Genomic DNA, 12,515 nt, shown 5'->3' on the forward strand with positions numbered 1-12,515 from the left:
CTAGGAAATAAATTGTCTGCTGTGACTGCCCTGAGTGTGCCTGTCCATCACACACCCACTCTTGCAAGAACGTTGATTAAAGGCTCGCTTCACTGTGCTCCGAGTCTCTGTGTCTCTCCTTCGACTGGGTCGGTGGGCTTATGTCTCACAGAGTGATGTGTGAGGCTGGGTGGGGAGAGTGGAAAAGATTTGAAATGGTCCTCGCTGAATGTCAGAATAGAAGTTCACCTGAGAAAAATTAGGTCTACGGGGCAGGATGGAGAGCGTGACCACTGAAGAACCTTCTGTCATGACAAGGACACTAACATCTATTCTATTTCTCAGCCCTTGGGGGCGGGCAGGAAAAAGCAGGCAGCAGACTTGGTCTGGAGAAACATGTCACCTCCACATGTATTTAGAAAAGACAGAAGGGCAAAGAGCTTTGGGGTAAAGCAGGGGTGTTTCAAAAAGAATGGGCCTTAAAATCCATGCTGGAAAAGAAATAGAGAAAGAATAAACTGAGAGACTGAAAGGAGAGGGACACTGGGTTTGGGGAGACGTTGTGGGCAGGAGTGGGGTGCGTAGATTATGTGATTATGCAGGTAGAGATGCCAACGGACTGAGCCCAGGGACAAGTGGACTGTCCACGTGGGTAATGGCAGATCTCTGTGTCTGTTTCCTCCCCTTCCACTCACTCCCCACCTCAACCTGACTACCCAACAGATGACCTGACAGAGACTACCCGACATCATTTACTAATGGCTCAGATGACCCCCATGCCTTCAAATCCAAAAAGTGTTTCCCAATCCTCATAATCGCTTGATTTTTCAGCATTATGGGACACTGTTCTTGAAATGGTCTCTCTCACTGGGTCCAAGATGACACCCTCTCATTTCTTCCCAGCTTTTCTGGCTCCTGCTCACTGGTCTGCTTTAGAGGCCCATCTGCCTCCTCCTGTCCCTTACAACTGGGAGTTTCTTTGTAGGGTGCAATCCTCAGCCTTCTCGCATATATTCCCTCTCTAGGAAATCTCCTCCCCTGCCTCATGGCTTCGATTACTATTCCTCATCTTAGAAGCTTCTTTTAAGCCTTAAGCCCATACATCCAATTTCTTCTAGTCCTTTCCACTTGGATATCTCAGAGGCGTTTCAAACACATTTATTAACTTGAACTCCTGACCTAGCTCCAAGCCTGGTTCTTTCCTGATGTTCCCACCTCAGTGAACTTCACGTCTGGTTAGACAAGTCAGAAATTAAAAAGCAATCTCGGATACCTCCCCTTTCCTCAACCTCGCACATCGAATCTCTTGCTCCCATCAATTTTCTTCCCTTTTAAAAAATGTTTATTTTTGAGAGAGAGCATGAACTGGGGAGGAGTAGAGAGAGGGGGCACAAAGGATCTGAAGTGGGCTCTGTGATGACAGCAGACAGCCTGATGCAGGACTCAAACTCACAAACCACAAGGTCGTGACCTGAACTGAAGTCAGATGCTTAACCTAATGGAGCCATCCGGGTGTCCCCCATCAATTTTCTTCCTAAATAGCTTTAGGACCCACCCACTTCTTTCCATCTCCAGTGGGATGATCCTGGATCCAAGTCCGCAACTTGATGTCTACACTACTGCGAAGCGTCCCAGTGGCTTATCAATTTCTGGCTCTCATCCTCCAGCCCATTCCTCACACTACATCTCATGAATTAGGCCTCCTCCCCCACTACAATCTAATCATACAACCCTTTACTTCAACCCCTTCAATTACTCCACGCTTTCCACCGCTCCTTGAATAAATACAAAAACCTGTGGTCCTCGGGACCCAGCTTGGCCTGAGTCCTGCATGCATTCCAGGCAACGCTGGTCTTTGTTTTACAGCAATGTGTCCTGACTTCTCCTCCTTGATTCTTCCAGTGCCCAGCTCCCATACCTTAGGGGAGACTTCCCAACTGCTCCCCACCAGTCAGCCCCTCCATCGCTTGCTCTCATGGAACTTGTGCTTTCTCTTCAGGGCGCTCCTCTTGATTTGGAATTACACATTCATTTGGGTGGTTATTTGATCAGTGTCTGTCTTCTCACACCAGACTCCAGGCGCTGTGAGGGCAGGAACCACAATCCGGTTTTGCTCATCTTGTACCTTCCCTACTTAGCAAAATATCTGGCAGTAGTAGGTGCTAAAATTTTTTGGGGGGGGGGCCCCCCCCCCGGAGAGGTTAATTGGGAGCCACAGGATTCAAACAGAAAAGGATACTGGAAATCATCTGCTTTCTGTCATTTTAAAGTTGGAGAAACAGAGGCCTCGAGAGGTGGGAGATGGTGGGGAGGGGGTTGTTTACTTATGCATGGTCACAGTTGATGGCAGAGTTGGAATGTGTCAATCCTGGTCTCTTTCTATCTCAACCTGAAAACTGTTTATTTACTATAAATACTCTGGTAGTATTCTCTCCCTCTTCTGCCTTTTTTTTTTTTTTTTTAAAGTGAGAAATAAAAACTATCCTTAAACTATATCTTTTGTGCAATCCAATCAGAACATATCCATCCATTCATGGCAGACAAAATGGCACACTCTCGTGGAACAGGCGAAACCATTTTTAGAACACGCCCCCGTCCTCACCCCCACCAGCATGTGGCAGTGATGGGGTGCCTCATGGGAGCCAGGGGGCACGCTCCTCCTCTTCCTCCCCCCTGCTGATCGGCCACCCAGCCACGGCTGCAAACGATAAGAGGAAGAAGATTAATAAGACTCACAGCGACACAGATTAACTTCCTGGAAGTTGTGAGCTCCTCGGAGAACATTGCAAATCTCATGTTTTCCGGCTGCAGCAGGCATCATGGCTTGTGCTGTATCTCCAGAGGCTTCATTTTCCAGCAGTTTCTTTTGCGCTGAATAAAGCAAGGGGGCCCTCTGGTGGTCATTTGTAGAACGATCTCGTGACAGGGAGAAATCTGCTTAGTTTGGATGCGACTTCTTAGCTTGCATTTCTCTCCCTTGCCTCCACAAGGCATTTCCAGAAACAGGCATTAAAAGTAAGTCAGGGGGCACCTGGGTGGCCCAATTGGTTGAGCGTCTGACTCTTGACTCTTGATCTTGGCTCAGGTCATTGTCTCGAGGTTCTTGGGTTCAAGCCCCACACTGGCCTGTGTGCTGATGGTGTGGAGCCTGCTTGGGGTTCTCTCTCTCTTTCTCTCTCTCTCTCTCTCTCTGCCCCCTTACGTTCTCTCTCTTCCTCTCTCAAAATAAACACAATAAAAAAATAAAAATAAAAAGTAAAAGTAAATCAGGGCCATTATAAAGTGTCGGAACAGGAAGGCATCAATGGACCACTTTTGTGGTCAGGCTTTCACAGGCCAGCCCCTCCTTGCTACGCAGCTGTGGCTGGTGATGTGGCCTGCAGGTGTGGACGGGAGGTCCCGATCTGGTGTTCAGAGGGAACGCTCTTAGAAACGCTAAGATCTATATAGCATTTTACAGCCCACTTGTATAATGTGTTGTTATCCAAGAGTGACTATAGGGAGGGGCGGCTCTGTGCCAGCAGGCTCGTGTCTGGAAAGGCGGGACCAGGGACAGGTGAATAAGGACAGGTGGTGGAACAGAGGAACAAACCGGGCCTTGGGTATTTGCCGAGCTGGGCAGGTTGGAGACAACAGCGGGGGCTGGAGAGAAGGGATAGATGACATACCCGTACGACTTGTAAATGCACAGACCACCTCACCAAGAGGGAGAGGTGAAGGAACCCAAGTGGCCCATGAGGATGGTGGAGGTCCAGGCACGCGGAAGACAGGCTGATGGCGGGCACCGGGGAACCTGGTCCGTGGAAGTCGGGCCTCAGGAGAGGAGGAAGCAGCACCCGAGTTCTCAGACTCTCCACCCGCTTTCCATTCAAATTCTGTTCGGCACGCCCCTATTTTATTAGCTCCATTTTATACCGTGTTTGGTTTTGTGTTTCATTTTCTGTGCCTATAACGGCCTTTCAAAAGTAAAAATAAAAATCTGCACTCTTTTTAAAACATTAGGAAATACATGGTTGCAAAAGTTAAAGATCACAAAGAGATCAAGACTGTTTAATAGTGATTTTTGGTTTTTTTTTGATGGAAATCCAGTCACATCCGCCTGTACCGTTACACAGACCGCTACCTGCACATTCACACTCCACGAAGAACATGACTGATTACAAAAGAGAGAGGGACTTTTAAAACCACACTTAATCTTTAATACAAAATCCGTTGCCCTATTACAGAAGTGACCCCTTCCTTCATGCACAGATAAATTTCGCGCCTACCATGATGGGAGAGTAAAAACTGTACTTGTAATGCCTCCCTCCCCCTCCCAGACATTGGCAAATGTAAAATAACTTTTATCTTTGTGCTCTCTGATGCCAAGGCAAGCCTGGTTCGTCTTTCTGTATTTCCATTAGAACGGCTGGTCTGTGAGAAGCGAACATGGAGGCGTGGGATTATGTAGGACCATCTTTACCTGGGATTACTTCAAATTGTGCTTTACCTATAAACAGCAAAGGTGCCGGAAATAGGCCTACTGAGCCCCACAGGCAAAGCTCTGAAGATTTCTAGAAACTTGCTGTCAATATGTAGCATAGATCACTATTTCAGTTTCACAGCAAAAAGGGAAAATAAAAACCCACAAGGTATTTAAGTAAATGCTTTCCAATCCCATGCACTGTATTAATTAGCTAACTTCTTATACAGTACAACATCAACATGGGTTGCAGGTTTATTTGTCTGTAACACCTCTATGCATATAGCATCTACACTTTAGGTATATTTACAAATTCAACAAAATATCTACATATAAAAAGCTTCACTTAAAATTAAACTTGATGCAAGTTATGAGAAACCAATTTATTGGCAAATGAAACGGAGCATTCCTTCAACCATAGGTTGTTAGAGGACTTCATATTTGGAGGTAAACCATTTGAGAGATCTCGTTTATGGATACGGTACAATGGGTATGTTGATGTCTGAAACTGCGGGTGGAATCCCTTTGACTGTTGGCCTCGTTAGCACGTGTCAGATTTCTGAGATTCGGAAATGTGTCCTAGCAATTTGCATACACGTTGTTTAATGCTGCAGAGAGTTTCAAAAGTTGCCCCCTACGTAAAGGCCCGGAGAATAACATTCCTGTTGGCATACTGTCCTATGCTTCTGGTGTGGGGATAGCTTATGTTTTACAAAAATTCTCTACCCAACTGACAGCCTTCTGACCGAACTGACTTTAACAGAAACCATAAAAGACCGCCGAATCGTCATGTGCTCCAGTTGGTGCTAAAGCTTTTTGTGTCTGTACAGACGGGGAAATGCTCCTTAAAATAAACTGTCTTATTCATCTCATTTTCACCTCGCCTTTCTTTCAGCATTGCGGTTTTCATGGTCTCTGCTTTGGAAAAGTTACTTTTGGACACTGACAGTAAGCTGGGACTCCGAGGCGACCGTCCCGGCGGAGAAAGAAGGCAGCGTGTTATGGAATGCTTGTTGTCTGAAGGCACTGTACGTGTCTCTTGCCCTGTGCTTTCTGGAGTCATTTTTGAAACTTAAGTGGAGTGATTCGTTTTTGATTCTTTCAGCCTGGCCTAAGTGCCAAAATGCATTGCAATACACATTGCTTATGCCTAAAAACAACTGAACGCGGAGATGAATGTAAAAAGTAGAACACTGTACTGCTGTAACACCCGGAGGGTTAAGAAGGCTAGGAAGTAACAGGAGCGAAGGCCGGTAACAGAGTCTCAGCAAAGCATCAGCAAATGCGACTGTCACAATTAACTCATTTAGCAAGTATATACTGTACATCCTGTTGCTAACAGTCTCCCAAAAAGACTAGACAGCTAGACACAGAGTCACCAATTTCACAACAATGTCCACAAAGACATTGAAGTTCTAGAGAATACTACAGTTACACTCTTGACAATGAAAACGGAATTCATATTTCGGGGTTCGGCCGATGATAGGATAGACCGAGTCTCCAACTATGTTTTAATAACATACACAGGTGTTCCTTTAAGTGTGTAGCATTATTTCATGCATCATATTGGACTGTGTCCTGAAGAGGAAGTAACACGATCCGTTGATGAGGCTGTGTTATTTTGATCAGTTCTGCGGAAACCAAGGATGCCTATTTTGAGTGACAAAGGATGCACTTTGCACTGCAGTTCACATTAACAAATCATCTGACGGAGTCGCATTCTTGTTTTAGCTATTCTCATAATATTAACACACGGCAGAACACGCACTGTCTGCCCCTGAGTTCATAGTATGAGAAGGCAGACAAACAAGTGCTTAGGATGAACATTCTAGAGAAATGGGATATTGGCAAAGGGCTTGTGGGTTAAACAAAGGAATTCATGGCGTTGACAGGAGAAGGTGCCTCTGAGCTTTCGTTTCCTTCGGCGGGTTCTTTCTCCTTCTTACCGCTGTATTGTCCAATAAAGGAGCCGTCCTCATTGAACTGGCCGTTCACCCCCTCTCCGTAGTCAACTAGGCTATCGTCGCTATCTTCTTTCTTCACCGTCCTGTCTGAAGGTGTTCGACTGCCCTTTTTCAAGGGCTTGTGGTCTTCTGCGTCACTGGAAGACAGAGAAAACATCTTCATCAGGATTGGCATTGAGGCGAAGTGCTTTGTTCTTACGGGTCATGCATGCAGGTTATGACAAAGCGCGCGGAGTCCTGAGCTTCTCAAGTCAAGTCTAATCGTCAGCTTGACTCCAATGACTGGGATGTGGTTGGGATGAAAATCAGGTGCAGCAATGGTTTAATCACGAAGCCTTCAGGAGGCGGATGGCTTCTCGCTGCGCATGTCAATGTCAATGATACATTCTCGCTCCTGATTTGGAAGCAGTTCAGAAACAGTCACAAGCATTAACAAAGGGAGAATGGAGAAAAGTTGAAAATCATCCCTATTTTGAATTCAAAGAAGTCAAAAGCTTATGGCAAGTAGAGTAGTTAGTAGGTTAAACTGTGTGAGATCTCTGAATTCCTTGGAGATGAATGGCGCATGATTTTGGTTAAGTGTGAAATATGAGGGTTTTTTCGTTTGTTTTTTTTATTCTGAGCACGAGGAAGCAAAATCCTGCTTTTTGAATCATTTTGTTATCGAGTGCAGGCCAGACTTGTAAACTTTAACCTTACCTTTCAAGAGACCTATACATTCCATTAAAAGGATGCAGAAGAAACAAGTGAAAATAGCCTAAGAAGAAAAGCAAAATCCTTATACTGATAGTAAACAGTATTTTTTTTTTCTGTAAGAATTTTAGTTAATAGGTAAAGGTTGATTAATTTGGAGACAGACACAATTTCACTTCAAAGCATTACATTTGTACTATTACTGGCAGGTCAATATATTCCTAAGGAGTATGAGCGATTCAAAAAATGTCAAAGCAAACATTTGCTGTGCTCATTTTATCTCAGTCTACTCTTCTCCCGGTGTGTTATGTAGCCTATCTGTGTTGGATGGGGATCTAAGGCTCATAATTTAAAACACATTATAGAACCCGATTTTTTTTTTCTTACGTCTCTGTTAAATCCCTAAGCACAACATCTGGAAGTTGGAGAATAGGTTTTCGAACACCTGCCCATCCGGTCGTGTAATTAGGTACACACAGTGACTTACTCTTTAATAGGGAACAGTGGGTTTGGAAAAAAAAAAAAAAAAAGAAAGAAAGAAAAAGAAAGAAGGCCATGAGAGTATTTTGTTTCCTTTCCAGGAGCAAAAATGCAAGGCCAAAGAGGAGACATAAGCAATATTAGTAAAAATGAAGAGGCTTCAGGTCAAAAAGAGGCTGCCTCAGCTGTAGTATTTCACCCAGCAATTTTTGTGCTACCCAAAAATCTGTGCCACAGCTTTACCGCCCACTCCGTCTCTGACAGTGACTTTTTTCTAGGCAAGACACAAACATCTCAAGAGGCACAAATATTCTGGCCGTTTGGCCAATAATGCCTACCGGGGTTTTCAGTCTTTCTCCAAGAAGCAGATCTCAAGACTGGAAACTTATACTTGCTTAACAGGACACAGGTGTCTGCTATTGAAAATTAGCAGTTGATGGGGCGCCTGGGTGGCGCAGTCGGTTAAGCGTCCGACTTCAGCCAGGTCACGATCTCGCGGTCCGTGAGTTCGAGCCCCGCGTCAGGCTCTGGGCTGATGGCTCGGAGCCTGGAGCCTGTTTCCGATTCTGTGTCTCCCTCTCTCTCTGCCCCTCCCCCGTGCATGCTCTGTCTCTCTCTGTCCCCCAAAAAATAAATAAACGTTGAAAAAAAAAATTAAAAAAAAAAAAAGAAAATTAGCAGTTGCAACAAGACACAAGTTCTTGTCACACACTGAACCAACAGTATTATCCGCACTGCTAATCAACAACCGGGGAGGTGTCACAGGACCTCGGGGTGGCCCGTGTTTGGGGCACTTCAGGGGAGAGAGCAGTTCGTCTCCGATCTACTGCGAGTAATAACGTGCACATCTGTAGTCATTAACCTCTAGGCTTTGTCTGAAGACTTCCTGTGAAACATTGCTCATGACTTGGTGAGGCACTTAAGTCCATTGGAGTGTTCAATAATAAGCAGGTCTTTGTCACCTGGATTCCAAGCTCTACTTCAGACAGCTAGTGTTCCAAGGATCACACTACGGTATTTCTTTGATCCAGCCACCTCTCCACCCATTCAACCACTCATATATCTAATAAATATTTATTGAGTGCCTACACTGGTAATGTTCTAGTCCTTGGGGATATAGCAGCAAACAAAACAGACTAAAGCCCTGAATTCATTAAGCGTACTTCTACTAGGGGAAAACATGGAAAATAACGTATTGAAATATTGGTTACATAGTGTGTCAGAAGGTGATTAGTGCTATGGAAAACACAGAACTGAGGAAAGAGGATGAAAGGTGTCAGGGGAGGGTGTAGAGGTTGACGCTAAATAGGGTATCCAGGGGAGGCCTCATTAGAAGTGACAGCCGACCAAAGACTTAAAAGAGTTGAGGTAGGCAGATGGATAGGTGGAGGGAGAGCCATTCTGATAGGAGTAGCAAGCAGTGCAAATGCCCTGAGGCGTCAGCAAGCCTGGTGCACTCTGGGAACCGGGAGGAGCTTGTGTGGCTGGTACCGAAGGAGACAGAGAGAGAGAGAGAGAGAGAGAGACAGACAGACAGAGAGAGAAGAGCTAAAGTAGAAGGTGGCAGGGCTAGATCCGGGCCCTCCAGGGGACACTGGAAGGCTTCTGTCTTTAGCTCTGAGTGAGATGGAAAGCGATTGGGAGGTTTTCAACACATGAGTGACAAGAGCTGACTTAAGGTTTGAAGGATTACAGTCATCAGTGTTGGGAACAGCCTAGCCTGGAGGGCGGGCCTTGGTAACCTACAGCAAAATTGGGTCACGCCATTTCCTCTGTATTGTTTGTGGCTGCTTCTGCACTCCCCACAGCAGACATGTAGAGTTGCAGCTTCGACCCTGCGGCCTGTAAGGTCGGGAACATTTACGAGTGGGGTCTTTACAGAAAACGTTTGTCGACCCCTGCTCAAGGGGGCCGAGGCGACTAGGGCAACAACACAGGAGCCTGGACTGTGAGCCTGGACAAGAGCGGAACACCGAGGCGGCAGACAGTGGCTAGATAATGGACATATTTTGCAAGTAGCACCAAAAGGATTTCTGATGGATTGGATATGGAATAAGAGAGAAAAAGAGGACACCAGGATTTTCAGTTTGAGTAACAGAAAGGATCGAATTACCCTTACTGGGGAGTACGGCGTGTTTGGGACGGAAGATCAGTGGTTCAGTTTTGGACATGTTAAGTTTGCTAGATCAGAGGAACCACTCCTTTAATGATTTTACGAATCTGGTATAACCTGATACCTAAAACCTACAAGAACACTTGGGGAAAGTGAAATTACAGGCTAATCTCATTCAGGAACAGAGATGTGAAAATCCCAAAGACATCAAGAGCAAATGGAATTCGGGAATCTACCGGAAGGATACCATATCATGACCGGAAGGATACCATATCATGACCAAGTTGGGTTTATTCCAGGGAATGGAAGTTTGTTTCAGCATTAAAACTTCAATTCATATAGTTTTCCATTTTCACAGAAGAACAATATATTATGATCATTTCAGTAGATTCAGGAAGAGGTGTTTGGTAAAATTCAACACCCATTCACAATAAAAATGTCGATACTCTAGGAAGAGCAAGTATCTTGAATGTCCTGGGTATTTGCAAGGCACTTAGTTTCACCATCTTTGATGGTGAGTGTTGACAATTTCTGTTTGGTATCAGAAATAGTAGGGATGCGTACTATTGTCACTTTTAACCAAAACTGCATTGAAAGTACTAAAGCGATGTGCGGAGAAAAAGAAATGGAAGGTATACTATTACGAAGAAAGAAAACTGTCATTACTCATAACTGGTATGGTTACATGTATATAAAACATCCAAAAGAATATGCAGGCGGCCATTAGAATAAAAAGAGATTTTGGTAATGTTGCTTAATACAATACCAGCATAAAAGTCCGTTTTATTCCCATGCTTGCAAATAATTGGAAAATGAAATTTAAAAGAACGATTCCAATTATATCACACAAATATGAAGTATATAAGAACAAATCCAACAAAAATGTTTTAAGTTCCCTATGAAGAAAATGAAAGTTTTATTGTTATTAAAGAAGAGCTAAATAAATGGAGGGATTTACCATAATGGTGGACAAGAAGACTCAAAGTATCGTTACATACGTTAACCCTCTTTATATTGGTCTTTAGATTCAATTTACTGCCAATTAAAAACCCAGCAGGTTTCTCTGTGGATCTTGCTTGGCAAGCTGACTCTCAGCTGCATGTGTATAAATGAAAAGGCCAGGAATACCTAAAAAATTCTTGAAGAAGAATAACAAAGTTGGGGGACTTGACTTATCAGATATCAAGGCTTATTAAAAGTTATAGTACTAAGATAGTGTAGTTTTGGTGCAGGGACAGACAAATCAGTCAGTGGACTGTAACACAGGGCCCTGAAATAGTTGGGAGATCTTTTTGCTGGCTTTATTCCTACATCATATTTTTAGGCTATCATAGCTGAGATTTTTCAGATCCCACTTTCCAACTGTTCGCTGGTATACAGAAATACAATTGACTTCACCCTAATTTTATGTCAGGCAACATCACTAAACTCTTTTTATTAATTGTAATATCTTCCTGCTGATTCATTTGGATTGTTACACAAACAGTCCCTATCAGTTATGAATAATGGCGAGCCAAGAAGGAGCTCCCTAGAAGCATCCATTGCAACTTAATGATCATAGTGGATGAGAGAAAATCTATAGCAACATGGGCTGTGCTTGAAAGAAGAGAAGGAAAGGAGAGGAGTGCTCTATCCACAGAGTCTTTCTAGGAAAAGTGGTTCAAAGGCAGCTCAACATCTTCCTAAGACTGGTTTTTAAAAAGTGGTGTGATGGGGGCACGTGGACTGCTCAGTCGGTTGAGGGTCCAACTCTTGGTTTTGGCTCAGGTCATGATCTCACAGTTCGTGAGTTCAAGCCCCACACAGGGCTCTGCGTTGACAGAGTGGAGACTGCTTGGGATTCTCTCTCCCTCTCTCTCCCTCTTCCTCTCACCTGCTCAAGTGCTCTCTTTCGCTAATAAACTGGAAAAAAAAAAAAGTGGTGGGATGTAATGTCATACTTCAATTAGAATATGGCTAAATGGGGGAAAAAATTGTACGAGGCACCAGAACAGTACTGGCACGTGATTTATGCCCCCAAAATACGAGTACTCATCTATCTGCCATCACATCTCCTCTCTCCATTCCAGGCCCCCACCTCAGAGAGATTTTTTTTTTTCTTTCTAAGAAATACATTGTGTAACACACACAACTCAGAAGTTTCCAGATGTGATGACTGTGAAAAGTTCTACGAAAGGGATACAACTCAGGTACAAGTCCGTGTTGAAGCACTGTATTAGTACTTGCTGCTTTTCAACTCAAAGATGAATTTTAAAAAAGTTTTTAAATTTTAAGTAGCCTCCACACCCAACATGGGGCTTGAACTCACAACCCCAAGATCTAGAGTCGCATGCTCTCCTGACTGAGCCAGCCAGGTGCCCCTCAAAGATGAGTTTTATGGGGCGCCTGGGTGGCGCAGTCGGTTAAGCGTCCGACTTCAGCCAGGTCACGATCTCGCAGTCTGTGAGTTCGAGCCCCGCGTCAGGCTCTGGGCTGATGGCTCGGAGCCTGGAGCCTGTTTCTGATTCTGTGTCTCCCTCTCTGTCTGCCCCTCCCCCGTTCGTGCTCTGTCTCTCTCTGTCCCAAAAATAAATAAACGTTGAAAAAAAAATTTAAAAGATGAATTTTATAATGAAATAGTAAACAAACTGTTTTTGACATGATGTCAAGGGAATTGTCCCAAATGAGAGGAATTGGAGGTTACGGGGGATGATTTAAAAGCCATATACTTATTTAGCTACACAGTAGTCAAAGCTTAAAAATATTCAACCACGTTTTATGAGAGATGTTAAGGACAGGAGGCATCAGATGTTAGTGAACTCTTAGCCTAGGACATCAAAGATTA

General features: G+C 44.2%; 1 protein-coding gene across 31 annotated transcripts in view; it reads right to left on the minus strand.

Moving 5' to 3' along the window:
• Nucleotides 1-4,013: 4,013 nt before the first annotated feature.
• NRCAM (neuronal cell adhesion molecule) overlaps nt 4,014-12,515 on the minus strand; it is a 291,038-nt gene continuing 282,536 nt past the window's right edge. For 14 of the 31 annotated variants that reach the window (XM_040472965.1, XM_040472964.1, XM_040472952.1 and 11 more), the window contains 2 exons: nt 7,105-7,116; nt 4,014-6,542 (listed from right to left, as the gene is read on the minus strand). In XM_040472965.1, the coding sequence (XP_040328899.1) occupies nt 6,305-6,542; nt 7,105-7,116 (250 nt within the window). In that variant the 3' untranslated portion in view covers nt 4,014-6,304. Of the gene's footprint in view, nt 6,543-6,577; nt 6,800-7,104; nt 7,117-12,515 lie in introns of those variants that run through there. The other 17 variants (XM_040472968.1, XM_040472970.1, XM_040472954.1 and 14 more) reach the window with 4 other exon arrangements.

The sequence above is a fragment of the Herpailurus yagouaroundi genome, unplaced genomic scaffold, assembly GCF_014898765.1.
Source record: "Herpailurus yagouaroundi ecotype Mexico unplaced genomic scaffold, PumYag 100, whole genome shotgun sequence".
Classification (NCBI taxonomy): domain Eukaryota; kingdom Metazoa; phylum Chordata; class Mammalia; order Carnivora; family Felidae; genus Herpailurus; species Herpailurus yagouaroundi.